Below are 15,252 nucleotides of genomic sequence, written 5' to 3' on the forward strand. Positions count from 1 at the left end.
TGTTGATATTTTATAAAATAATTGTTTAATCAAATATTTGTAACTTATAATCGTTTAAATAAACAAACATATTTTCATTCTAAATTATAAGTTCAATACATTTTCTACAACTTGAGAGCTCGGTTGTAAATGAGTCTGTATTAGTGATCCAGTAGGTATGATGGTCATTTCAGCAATCTGAAAATATTATTGAGAAATTAAATACAATGTTATACAATAATTATTTTTAAAAAGATGAGGAAATATTTTAGTTATAATTTCAAAAAGTAAAATTAGCTGTTGACATTCATTCCATAAAAATAAAGTTTAGATTTTAATTTATTATTACTATTTTAAATTTTTATAAAATTCCATGTTTATCAAATTCATTATACTTGTTGTACTGTAGGCCTGACTCTTAAATAAATGAACAATTGTAAATAACAGTAGGTACTGTATTTTTGTTTTATGTATACATCTCAATTCATGAGCGCATCTTGGTAACAGTATAGGTACCTCGCTTAGTATACAAATCTGACAAAAGTGGCAATCCGCTTGCGGTGAATTGGATACACCACTTGGTGTACTTAGTTTTAAGTATAACAACTATTAACTTCGTGGACTAATTGGTTTAGATGTACATGTATCTACGTCGGCGAGAATGAAAAATTTTAAATTACGTTACTGTTTATTGTTAGTTGTTAGTATATAGTTTATACTTATTATAGCAGTAGCAGTTTATATGGCATGTAATAAATAAAAACAGAAAAGTTTGTTCAGCACCACTTATCGGACGTGGTTCAAACCTTCCTGATATTTCCTGTCTATTTGTTGAGTCTATAAACCACAACTACACATACAAACATGCATATTGCCTTATATTTATATACATAAACATATATTAAAACTTTTCTAAAATATGTCTATTTGCGGATTAACGATGTTCCACACACGTAAATATCTTATGGGGTATCCGGATTACATAAACGATATATTTACGCGTATGTAGTAACACAGAACCTATTTATTTCCTTATACTAATTTAAGTCTTTTACCTCGGGCTGTTGGGGTACTACATTCACATTATTTTATTATATTATTATTCTGTTATTTTGTAATAATAATATTTGTATACTAGTTTTACCTATCCGCTAACATTTTAACCTCCACAATGACTTTCCTTGTGAGCACCAGAAATAACTTTTAAGTACATTTTCCTTGCTTACAAAGAACACGTTATTTGAGAACAACGCCCATGCACTTTTTATAAATATGGACGTAGCAAAAAATTAGTTTTTAGACATTGATTTGATTTCATTATTGAACAGATAGAGTCGATAGAGTCGATCACTATTATTATTTACTTTTCGGGCTGTCAGTAAAACTTATCTCAGTTAATTGAATAAACTTTTTATCTTTATTAAACAGTGACTATTTATTGACTACAAATTTACTTACATCCGAAGTATTATTTACGAAAAAAGTGGGCTTCTTCGTTAAATAGTACTAAGTCAGTCTTTTCAAGTCCGAATCACTACACGTATAAATAAGTATATATACTAGAATTATATTATGTGTTTGTAAGTAAGCTGTGGGTGAATTTCGAGGTTGTAAAATTTGTTATCGTACTAGATAGTTAATAGATATAAATTTAAACATAAGATTAGAATTCGTTATCATATTTTATAAACGTTTAATTAAGTTCTTACATTCCTCTGTGTTTGGTATAATTTCTGTTTTAATTTTTTTCAATACTTTACAATAGAATTTATGTTGAACGTTTATTATGACTGTTCAAAATAGGAAACTTTTCAAGTATGTCTTTCATAACCCCAGTCATAATATAGCTTAACGATTATAACTGCAATTAATTAATGATATAGAGAGTGCAAAAAAAAAAATAATAATAACAATTGCCAAAAGTTTTAATTATTCTCAGTATATGTACCTAAATAGGGTTGAAATCTATAATTAGATACGTTTTTTGTTTAAGAATACATATACTTCATCATAAAACTGGGTTTGTTAATTCTACGATTCAGATATTATTAATAGTGTTTTTAAAAAAATCGTCGGATAGCTACTAAACTAAATCTATGACATATACTATAAATCAATACAAATTAATTCATAGAATAGCATATAAGTATTTTTACGTACAAGAACATTTGGTGGTGTGGCCAAGGATGTGATTACGGCATTCGCGATGTCATTTGTATTGAGAATATTGAAATCCTTCGTAGACGCGTCTTTCATGACTTTGCTGACTTCTGCTAATATTTCTGTGGCTACTGGTCCCGGACTAATACTCTAAATATGAGATTAAATCAATATTATTATTATATATTTACTCGATAAGTGATCGACAACCAATATGGAGTAGTATTTCATCAGTCTGTCAAACGAGGCGGACGCGCAACAGCATAAATAATATAATACAAGGACGTTGTGTCCAAATAATCATTATTTATTACTATTCAAAAATCAATGTTCTGATACCTTAAAAACAAATCGTTATTATAAGCGATTATTATCCTCACACATGGAAACACGAATCGACTTTTTGAGATTTGATAAATCTGATGACGAAAAAAATTACAATACCTATCAATAAATTATAAAATAGACTGAATATATAAAAAATAAGATATAAGTTATTATGTAAATTAAATTCTTAAGCGAAAGTCACTATTATCATATAGATATGCCGTGACATATCGTGTCACAGACTATTATTTAATAATAATTTATTACTGAATACATACATCATAAATACATATAAGGTATCAATGTTTTTTGGCTCAAAATAAGCTAGGGGTACTAAGCACCCCAGTATGATAAACTACACTGAAAAAAATCATTTTTACTGTACTTCCCTATACTAAAATTATTTTGCATTTGACATTTCATTTGCACGTTTTTCAGGTGCTCGTTGTCTTTAATTTTATTACAATATCGCGGTGCAACCCTCTCCTCCCACTCATTGCGTCTTTTAATAATTTTTAAACCTATAGTTCTTTAATAATGCAGTTTTTAAAAAATCTGATTTTTAGCATTTTTAAATTTACTTAAATTAGTTAGATTTTGTTTATAAATTCTTGAGATTTTTTATATTTCTTCAGAGGTATTCTTTGGAGAAATGAATTTCTATTTTTAAATAGTAACGATCCATTCTTTTCTTTCTACAGTTAATTATTATTTAGCACATAGTTCTTCTGAAAATTTTTACACATCAGAGTCAAAATTCGAACTAGTAATTGTAATTTTTGGAGTTATTTAACTCAATTTCATATTTTTGTAAATTTGTTTTTAAGGACTACTGTCCTTAATATAAATATGTAATACATGTTTAATATCTGAAAACTACTTGTTTGAATTTTTAATTAAGTACATTATTAATCAAAAAAAATTATCCACTAAATTATGAACAGTTGAAAGGGAGAGGGAAAGGGTTGTCATTTAAATAATGGATGTTTGTATCGCTTATTATTGAGAAATGTTAATCATGAGATTATGCGCCTATTGTATTGTATGAAACATACTATCGTTGATTAAACGCGATTTCAAAGAAAATTCACGCTTCCGATAATTTGAACGCAATTGCATAGAATACTATATAGTTACGTTTCAACAACTTTTGATCATGACCCTATATGGCTATATTATACAGATTACCAACTAAGCCAAATGCCGATATATTCACCTCAACCTCGTGCTTAAATACAGGGGAGGTAAAAACTCCCTTTAGGATAGAAATTAAATTATCAAATAGTAATGTTAGTAAGATTCTGATACTAGAAACTAACAAAAAATTGTAATAATAATAAAACAATGATAATAATATTATAGTTTTCCATCTTATAAATTGTATTTAAAATTTAATTATTAGAACTTAAAAACTATCTTTTCAAACCTTGTTTTAAAAATAATAAACTTCTAAAGTTCAAATTTCTATGAAACATCTCAAAATCGCAAAAATTTGCAAGTAATTTTATAGTTGAAAATTCGTAAAATTTTAAGTATTTATATCTAAGATTAAAAAATTCAATACAAAGTTTTCCATAAATTTTCTTTCAAATAACAATAGTGTTCAAAGGCCGACAGCCGATCACCTGGTAACACAACACTTAAAAAAAAGTATCTATGGATAGCGATAATCATCTCGATCATATAGATACTAATCCGATCTTTCTAACTTAAATACCGGCTGAATGACGTTAAACACCACGCAGGAAGCAAATCGGCCGCCCATCGTGAATGTTTACTCTTCGGTACGATGTTAACGCTTCGGTACGGTAAGTAGTATTTATACGAGTGCATTTTAACGAACGTTCACTCATTCTCCAATTAACCTTCAACCTCAGAATAACACACATTGGAACTGAAGAAATAGAAGAAACAGAAGAATATCACTATACTGAAAACGACGACTTCAAACAGTTCAAGTCATATAGCGACGACTCCGGTTAGAAAGCCCATACCTCGGATCAGACTACCGCAAAACCCGGCAAAGTAATCGTCCTAGATATACCACGATAACCGACAGTAGCGCCGTTAAGTGGATATCGTCTGAATATTCAGCTGACGCGCCAAGAGACCAGTCGCACCATCGGCAAATCGGGCGATTATACCAGGTGCTCTAACGCGGTGATCATATCCTACTGCCAACGATCATGCAGGATTCAACGTGGTTGCAACGGTGATCGCTAAACAGTCAATCTACCATAATTTCTTTGGCATAAATTTGTTCTTTCATAAAACCCCATAATTAAAAATCTCATGGGTTAAAATCAAAACTGCGAGATGGCTATATTATGTTTGGTGGTATTGAGCATTGTTTCAAGCTACTCTATCAATAAGTTTGTCATGGAAAAGATAATGCAATTGTTGTCGAATCAAAATAATTATTATGTTACTGTAATATCCAAAAACTGAAATTTCAGTATTAAACACACAAAAACTTGGTTTCTTTTATCTCTAACCTATGACATTACTGATAAAATTTACCAAATTTTATTTTACATCTAAAACGGCTAAAACACGTAACATGGTAATAAATTAGATCATTTAAAGCTCTGTAAACCCTAATTATACTATTATTTCATCGTTTTAATTAGTTTACAATGTAAAATAATATGTTAGTTAATCATGTATGTTAAATAACAACAAATAACTACAACCACCGTTAATCTTGTAGTATTCTCATACATATCGATGTGTCATACCACTTTTTTTATGGTCGGCGATTCGAGCGTCAAAAACGCGCGACAAACTCAAAAACGATGTGACGTCTCGATTCGTATGAGAATTATGCAAAAAATACAACTAGAACGTTTATTTTTACATTTAAGATAATATTATAAAAATAACTTTAAGAAACTCAGATTTTAAAGATAGAAAAAAATTTTCAAAAAATCGTCATTGGGTCATCACAGCAAGTACGTGTATACTAGTGTTCTCGTTAATTTCAAAAACACCCTGTAGAACAGGGTTCTACATTTAAGAATACACCATTAAATGTAGCTCATAGAATTTATTAGTTCAAATAATGTTCAAACATCTTTATTGTGAAAATAATCAATTATTAAAGTATTAAAATTTGTATAATACAGTCGTATAAAACTGTATTATACACAAAGGTATCAAATTATTATTATTTCTTTTTTAAATTTTATAGTACATTAATTATTTCTTTCATTTTTATTTTCTCTATTTGATTCTATTATGTATATTAAGTATGTCATCAAAAAATATAAATTTTGTTATTCCTTAATATTATATAAGGTACATTAATTATTATTATATTGTTTACATAATATGTATTATTAATATAATTTTTAGTCTTTGAGTAAAGACTCACTACTTGCACCACAAGCATTATTTACAGGGATTAGGTATCAACATTATATAATATTAAACTTTGTTTTGTACATGTACGTTTTTGATGTTAAATAAATAAAGTATAATTGAATATTCCAAAAATCGAATTTTGAATAATTGAATAATTAAAGAAGGAAAGAAGGGGTGAACATGCTTGGTTAATCACTATGTACATACCATAGTACTAGTACGTATATGCCTAATAAAAACCTACGTAGTGCTACTGCTATACTGTAGTATCGTGTGTATTCGTGTGAGTAACTACTAACTAAATACTGTTGAAAATTTCCTTTCTTAAATTTTTTGAAAGAATGCTTTTAAAGTCCTTGAAGTTTTATAAAACATTTAATTTTATCATACTTCATATTATACAAAGATAAAATGCGTTACATAGTACATACCACCATCCCGGTATTTAAATACTCTAATTTACTTTACATATAAAAAAAAAAAACACGAACACTATACAAAATATTCTGATGGAATGCTTTGATTGTTACACTTTCATGAATAGGTAGTTATTACTATTATTTGTAAACCTGCCATAGAAGTTTTTGTAATATATATTATTAATTTTACAATTATAAAAGTATTCTGTCCTTTTAAGCCAAAAGGGAAAAGGCAGCAGTAAGCAACAATGTAGAAGTTTTGAGAAAAATAACTTTTTCTGAATCATCTTGTTTCTATCTCATTTTTATCACATTATAAAAATAAAACAATAAATAACTTTTCCTGTAGAATCCAATAACAAACAAAAAAAAAACAAAAAATGCGCCTTAAAATAACAAATATTTTAATATTTATTTACCTAATATATAACCTAACCCTGTTGCTTACTGCCTTTTAGTAGTATTGCTTTCCCGATTTTAATATATCATTGCTTGCAAATATCAATAAACACGAGTGACACCATAAGAAAGTTATTCGCCTTATAAGAACAAAATAAATATAACTCGCGTTTCAAAATTTAATTATTTGACAAGATATTGAGTTCAAAAATATATATAAACGGGACTTGGGGCATGTTAACTCGATAACAATGGGTTAATTGTGTTTAATATATCTTATACATTGTTTTGCTCAGAAAATGGGAGGAGTAATACACTAATACGCTTCATAGCAATTGACACACTGAGAGCGCAAATATAGTTGTAGTCACGCTATAGCAAACGACTCGAAAGACAAGTGAAATTCGTTTTATTGATTTCATCCTATTACAATCCATGGTACAACAAGCAAACATATACAAAATACAAATATTAACTAAAATATACATATTAATATATTGTTATGAATTATAATTCTTAATAACTATATCAGGAATGGATCCAAGGGGAGAAACTGAACAAGGGCGATAATCCTCCCCCTCTCCCGTAGACTCTGCCACACTGGTGAATTTTAGGATGTCTATTTTCGGCAACCGATAAAATACGATACAAACATAGTCATCTTCCCATACCCCAATAAATTTATTCTGGATCCGCGTCTGATAACAATATAAGTGTAATCCTTGTTGTCTTATTTCAAAATGCAATACCATTCTCGAAAATTGTGATAGAAAACTAATTTATAACATTTTAATCAACATTTGATGAACGCACTGGGAAAAATAAAATAAAGTTTATCGTATTATATGGAACGCACGTATACTACATGAATGGTCCTTAAAAGACGAGAATATAAAAAAAAAATTATTTATTTACAACTAATAAATACAATACAAAATAGAGATTTATAACACATGCACAATTTACTCGAAATTTAAGAATATCGACTATTTTATTAAGGCAAAAATTCAATTATAAATAAAATCGATTGATTTCGACTTTATAAAAAAAAATCAGATATCGTAAATTAGTTTTTCGAATTTTTTTATTTTTTGTAAAAAAAAAATTATCCTAATTGCATTGGACTCGATTTTTATATTTATATTTATATACACAAAGGCATTTAAAAAATATATAGATTAATTTTAAGACATTATCAATTTATAGATTTATACTAACCTATTCGCTGTTATACAGTAAAGTGATATTGAATCAAAGTTAATACTTAATAGTAAAATATAGTATAAAATATATAGTTAAAATATTATTTACCAATAATATTATAAATGCAATAATGTTTTCGACAAAAATTAATCAACCTATCATGACGAATAGTAAAATAAATTATTTTAATATAAATATCAAAAAACACATGAAGTATAGGCACTTAGTGATGTAGGACGACATACCATCTCTGTTCAGTATCGTTTTTCGTATCCGTATAAGTATACAACTGGATTTAAATTTAACACATTCATTACAGTGACTCATTTGACATCAACTGTAAAACATAGTGGTACCCACTTAACTATTTTTTTAAGGTATCTATTGAAGTTTGAAATCGTTGAGTTTTATAAACAAATAAATACTAATACAAGTACAGTGCAACTTTAACTAGTTGCACAGAAGTAACTATAAACAATTATCTTGTAATACGTTTTATACTACCTAATCGTATGATAAATATTGTATTGTACTATACCGAAACTTTGATTTTAGATCCCATTAGTTGTAATTCGTGTCGAAGTCCATCGCACAATACCGTGACTGCATGCTTTGAAGCGTTATACATTTTGAACCCAAAATACGGAGTTAAACAATGTCCAGCAATACTAAAATAAAATAAAATTATAAGTTCATATAATTATAACAAAACAACTATAATACTTGTACATAAAGGCATTTATCGAATGTATACATTATAAAAATATACAATACATATTTATCTACAATTGTAGCTATTATTATGTAATTGAATTAAAGTAAAACGCTTTCTGAACAATAATAATAAATTACCTATTTATTTGAATAATGTGACCGTCGATCTTATTTTTTGTCATCGATTTGTAAGCTTCCCTTGAACACACGCTCAATGCTAGAACATTAAGATTAATTGTGTCTTGCCAATCCTTCAGTTTTCCATCTGTATCACAAGAGCGATGTTCAATATTTAAAGACTTACGAACATTTTTAATTGTATTCCATATTATGTAGGAGTACTCACTTAAAAGGCTTGATAGTTTCGCAACTCCTGCATTGTTAATTAAAATACTGGCACCTCCTAGTGTCGAATCTACCCACGAAAAAACGTCTTTTACTGCTTGCTCATTAGTGACATCGCAAACCTTTGTATAAATAGTCCCATATTCTTTATAATTTACCGTTTCGGCTAATTCCTTGAAAACAAATCAAATATTAAAATATTAACATACACTATACTATTATACAATGCACGTCGTTTAATAATATAACAGTGTATGTAATTGTTTTAAAAATGTAAACTGTTACAACGTCTAAAAATATTTTCAAAATATTTAGTATTAAGATATTACTGTTTATCTCTTATTTCTTATTTATCTTTACTCGTTCTGTGACTACCCCGAGCTTTGTCTCAAAAGACACTGACATTGCAAAATCACATTAATTAATTAATTTGTCTCCTAAAAGTTCTAAATCAATGGACAGCCTCCCTCATTATTGTTTTATCATTGAGTTTTTTTTTTTTATTATTATTATTTTATACTCTTTGTACTGACAAATAAGGTCCTATAGTTGTAAATTTTAAAAAAACAAGTTCCTTTAAAAAACAATGTGATATTTTTATTTTATTTGGTTAGTTTCAATGTATAATAAGTTTATATACATTATTCATAAATACGTATAATATTATAATATATAATGCCTATAACGCGTTTGAGGAAATTTCGAAATCTAGCGGGAAAATAATTAAAAAATTAAGTATATAAATAACGATAAATAACGTTTTCCCCATTAAAGATGAGGCTTTTTATCATTTATTATACTAATCCTTACAGTTATACTGTTTATTAAAATAGTACCCAATTATAGTTTAAATAGTTTAAAAAACAATTAAAAAAAAACAATTATTTTTACTGCTGTTTTATTATCTACCAATGCACAGGTTTGAATTAATCTACAACTAAAATATTGTACTGTGCGTATCGTACATTGTTTTATTCGTATATCCGTTATTCGTAGTTATTGATTTAATGGCGATATTTCTAATTCTATTTCTACGTAACATATCGATGTGCAAATACTAAAAATGTAATTTAAGTTCAACCTCAAGAATTGAGGGTGCAAGAACAGTGCTCTTGTGAAATCCGAGTTTTTAGACTAAATAGTAATATAATTTTGTTGCACCATTGCACCCTAAGTATTTTTCAATATTACTAGGTACTTTTATACAGTTTTTCTAATATGCCAACTCGTACAATTCCGTCCATTGGACAATTTATAAATGAACAGAAATAATCTATTCTTTAATTTAAATTAAATTTAATATATAAGTACATAATATATTTTAAAACAAATAGATCAATACGGTATACCTTGGTATAAGAACTAAAAATACTCGCGAGAAAAAAATTTTGAGTGAATTTATAACTATATAATATATTATATTTACTTTCTTAAATTTAAGTTCGTAAGCTATAACAAATTTTTAATACTGCTACAACTAAATTTTAACGAATATTCCTGTGAATGTTATATTTACGTAACGCCATCATTTTTTCTATTTATAATAGTGCAATAGCATAACGCCATACAACTTTTGCATAGGTCATCACGTATATAGGTAGAATAGACAAAATTATCGTTATTTCTCGTGACACTGACATACGATATTATTAAAATTATGAAGGTATCATTATCAAATAATAAATAATGATTGTAAAAATATCATGTAATAGGTACATGGTTTAGAGTGTTTAGAATTTAATCACTGCGAAAGTTCGAACCATATTCCAAATAATTCACAGAGGATAATATACTTCAGAGTTCAAGTACAATTAATACTAATTATCATTCATTTTGTAAGTTAAATGAAATGCATTGAAAATCGTTCAATCGATAAATTCAGAATAACTTATCGCCTATCGGCTATCACATGCATGTAAAATGGTATAAAGCGAATTTTGAAGATAATCAACCCATAATCGATATTATTATCAACAATATTAATGTCGGGTTTTTTTGCTATTATTAATTTTCTAAAATAAATCAAATTTTATAAAATCGGAACAATTTTCAAGTCTATTATTTTAACGGCAAACCATTTCCGATACTTCGAAAATTTAAATCACAGTAACGATCTACAAAACCCTTGTTTAATATTTCAACTGCCTTATAAGTAATAAGTATTATTTTATCACGATTATTATTCATCTGTAACCTAAACTTTTCACTTCACAAATACCCGTAACATTTTCATTCCATAATCGTATTACTTTATTCCACCAGTCATATGTTTAACTCAACTATTTATGATTTTTTTTTAATCGTAGTAATGCGTTATATATTTTATTTTATTTTATTATTGTTTATTCTATACTCATTTTTATGTATAATTTTCATGACAATATGAAATCTTTAATAGAAATAAAAATTAATTGAAAATGCCTGAATTAAATATACTGAATGGTAACCACCATTTAATATACTGTTGATGTCGGTTAAAGTGCAAGTCATCTAAGTAAATTGAATCTGTCATCCCAATACGCCATGCCCCTCACTTTTCAAAAATGAAACAAACTAAAAAAAAAAAATAAAGAATAGTAAAATAAGACTCTTGTTTAGCCATTGTTGACATTTCTCTGAGCTAAAACATTGAACCATCAAATTCAATAAAATATCAGTTTATCACAGAATCGATGTTCTAAATGCGTATTTAGTATTTACATAATATTGTCTACACACTTCATAGAATATCTCAATACACCAAACATTATAAGTATATGCATTAAAATATATTTATCGATTTGGTTTTAAGTCGAAGACTTCTAGAAGGTTCCTCAACAATAAAGCTTTTGTAAATAAGCTAATTAGTAATTAATGATAAATTATCCTGAACAAAGTTTCAACTTTAAAAATCTAGTTTTTAACGTGAGAAAAAATAATTCTTTTTTAATATCACAACGTTCAGCAATTATTATAACATGAAGCTAATACAGGAATCAACTTAATTAAAAATTGATTTGATAATAATTCTAACTTAATCTTTCTAAATCTAACTTTATACATTTTAAAATAGTTAAAAGTAACAATAATTTGAAGTTTGACAAATTAATATGATACACTATATCTGATGTTTAAATTATGGAAATAATTGCATCTGTGTTGTTATTAATAAAACTCACACTGTACAGTATTTAGGTATATATTTTGATGCATTTTTGAAATAGAATGTTTACAATGATAAATTAATAAAGTCGGTTCGAAAATTGTTTTATGTATTTAAATGCTTGAAAAACATCCTAACTGTTAATGTTAAAACGACAATATATAAATTTCTAGTATAATCAATAGTATCCTATGATATTGCATTCTGGGGTAACACTTTTGATTCACATATTAAAAAATAACAATACAACATTGAATTCTCTTGTAAAATATATATTCAATAAGCCAAATCTCTTCCCAACAATGTATTTGTATAATGATTGTAAAATTTCAAATATTAAATCTCTTCGAACAATGCTTGTTTTTGCTGTTATTTTTAAATATATTTATACAATTAATTCGCTTACTCATAATTATAACACACAATTTGTTAATGATTTTAATATTGCATTACCTAAATTGAGAACTGCCTTTGGCCAATTAGGATAGGGTGACCAATGACCATATTAAAAAAAAAAAAAAAACAGGACTACACTTTTTTGCAATGAGTAAAATGTAGGTCAATTGATTGGCAAAACATGAAACAATATGCAATATTTATATAATATAATATATATTATAAATACTACGAAAAACGGGACAATCCTGTTTAAAACAGGACGTATGGTCACCCTAAATTAAAACCATATTTTGTATTCACTCAGTTTTGTATTAAACATAAAATATGTATTTATAATTATATTAATTTTAAAAAATTACAAGAAAACTCATGTCTCTAGATTTAAATAACATTGAATATTATTGACATGTATTGGTAATAATTTATTATAAATTTATGGATTATCATTTATCTCTTAACATTTTTATAACTAGTATATTATATGTTTTGTTTTCTTTCATTTCTCCTTGTTACAACCTTGTTATATTTATATCATTTGTGGATGTATGAACTTTCATCTCTAGCACAGCCTATGACTTTTGTAGTGATCCAACTTAAATTAGTTTTTTTTATTTTAATACCCTTTAGTCTTTGTAAAAAAAAAATTCTTGTTGGAAAATTAATGAATCATTATTATTATTATTATTTGTCCGTAGTATGTATTATTTTTTAAATGTTTCTAATAATATGATATACTATTTATTATTTTTTTGATTTTAGATTGTGAGTGGAGCGAGAGGTGAATTATTTTACAAAAACGAGCGTTTTTTATTATGTCTGAGACATTTTTTTATAGAAGAAAAAAATAATTCAATTTATAATAAACAGTTTGTGGTTTATACCTTCGAGTGTAAATTATAATAATATGACTAAACTAAGTTAAAATGCCGTAAGGCGTAAAGTCTAATTACAAATTCTAAAATGCAGCTAATTTATATGAATATAATGGCTTAAACATGATAAGTATATTGTTTTACAAAAACAATATAGCCAATATTTGAACAATTAAAACTTTGTTCATCATCGAAATACGCATTGGTACTTGGTAGGTACCTACCAATTTAGGAGAAATATTCACTTTATAAAACGTCTAGGAGCTAATGTACGGCGCTTCGGCTTGATTCGTAATAATTTTTACAAACGTTTGTTAATTATAAAAATTATAATTTATAATAATATGCTGCTATGATTCGACAAAGTTTCAAGAATATCATCAATTTTTCTTTTCGAATGGGAGGTCGAATCGTTTTCCCGCGGCTCTGCGCACGAGCACGTTCAGCCACAATATCCACGACGATAATATTATATAGTATTAGAGTGTAGTTAGTATAAATGTTACTCGCCCTAAGCGACTGCGTAACTAATACTCGATGATAATTTACCTTAAGTGCGTTTTCTCTTCTGGCGAGCGCCACGACGTGCACGCCGTTCTTCGCCAACTCGACCGCGATTGCCGCCCCGATGCCAGCACTAGCGCCAGTAACTATCGCCACCTTGCCACTCCACCGTTCCATCACGTTTTTTATTTATTTTTTATAATTGAAATTCAAGTATTTATTCGTTTTAATAGTGTGCACTTATACGATTCTCGTCCTGCGGAACATAAATGAAAAAACAAACAACATAAGTGATCTATATAAACGATATAATATTTAACCGCGTACGCCGGCAGGTCGATACTGCCATGCGGACCTCGCGGCGCATAATAATATATTATTACTTTACTGTTTTACACCGTTCGGAGAGACAAACATGGGGTATTATGTGGTAATAACACAGTGGTATTAATACTCTGTTGCGATCGTTGTGTGTTGTGTGTGGTTATTATATCTATTACGTACCAAAATCCATCACAAATATTACGTATCATAATATAGGCCCATCGTAACGATAACCACCGACGAAAAATCTCCGCGTGGCGCGCTGCCCAATCAACATGATATTTCACCTGTGATAAAATAATATGTTTACACAATACATCAGGCACACGTGTGTAGTAGGTAACTACAACGACGTTTAAGTTGTATATAGTGCTCACTGATCAATATATAATAATCGTAAAATGATATTATTATGTAAACGTTTATGAGTTATAACGATTATAATAATATACATTATGCGTATGTAGAACCAGCGCAGTGGTTGAACAGTGGTAAAAACCGTTGCAAGAGGGGAGAAAGAGACTATATTATACGACCGGGGTCATTGAAACGTAAGAAACATTCTGTTTTTCAATTTTCTGGGTATTTTTATTTAAATCTCATCATTGTTGAATCGAATACTTTTCATTCTGTTATTTTGAAGGTTTTAAAATATCTGTTCTATATAGTTGATAAATGAAGGTATTATATTTTATGCTTACTCAGGTTACTCTAGTTATTTATGAAATCTTTTTTAACCACGAAAATCCTTTGTTTTAAAAATTTCAATCTAATCTAACCTATGAACTGTTTAGTTTATTGAATAAGCCATATAGATATTATTGGAATAGTAAAATAACTAACACGATCAATATTTTAGATCTTTTGAATAAAATAAACGGTATTGTTGAAGTACATCGAATTTTACGATTTCCAAACACTTTAATTTAAAAGAGTGTATTGTTTTAAATAAACGAATTTAAAGTGGTTGGGAATTAACTGAGCTATTACCTGTCAAGATATATGCATAGTCTTATCTTTGTCTTTTATAGCTAAGTAGGTATATATTATAGTCTTTAGTACTTATTACCTATTTCTTACTGTTCCGAAATAATCTACTTAA

The 15,252-nt window shown here is 27.7% G+C and overlaps 1 protein-coding gene across 2 annotated transcripts in view; it reads right to left on the reverse strand.

Annotated features, from left to right (window-relative positions):
* The window catches only part of LOC114119989 (farnesol dehydrogenase-like), a 26,798-nt gene continuing 11,546 nt past the window's right edge, over positions 1–15,252 (reverse strand). The window contains exons 2-8 of one of the 2 annotated variants that reach the window (XM_027981746.2): positions 14,210–14,437; positions 13,872–14,082; positions 8,911–9,082; positions 8,703–8,829; positions 8,389–8,518; positions 2,140–2,289; positions 1–177 (exon numbers count right to left, since the gene is read on the reverse strand). In XM_027981746.2, the coding sequence (XP_027837547.1) occupies positions 85–177; positions 2,140–2,289; positions 8,389–8,518; positions 8,703–8,829; positions 8,911–9,082; positions 13,872–14,003 (804 nt within the window). In that variant the 5' untranslated portion in view covers positions 14,004–14,082; positions 14,210–14,437 and the 3' untranslated portion in view covers positions 1–84. The remainder of the gene's footprint in view (positions 178–2,139; positions 2,290–8,388; positions 8,519–8,702; positions 8,830–8,910; positions 9,083–13,871; positions 14,083–14,209; positions 14,438–15,252) is intronic. The other variant, XM_027981747.2, reaches the window with a different exon arrangement.

Source organism: Aphis gossypii, chromosome 3, assembly GCF_020184175.1.
Source record: "Aphis gossypii isolate Hap1 chromosome 3, ASM2018417v2, whole genome shotgun sequence".
Lineage (NCBI taxonomy): Eukaryota > Metazoa > Arthropoda > Insecta > Hemiptera > Aphididae > Aphis > Aphis gossypii.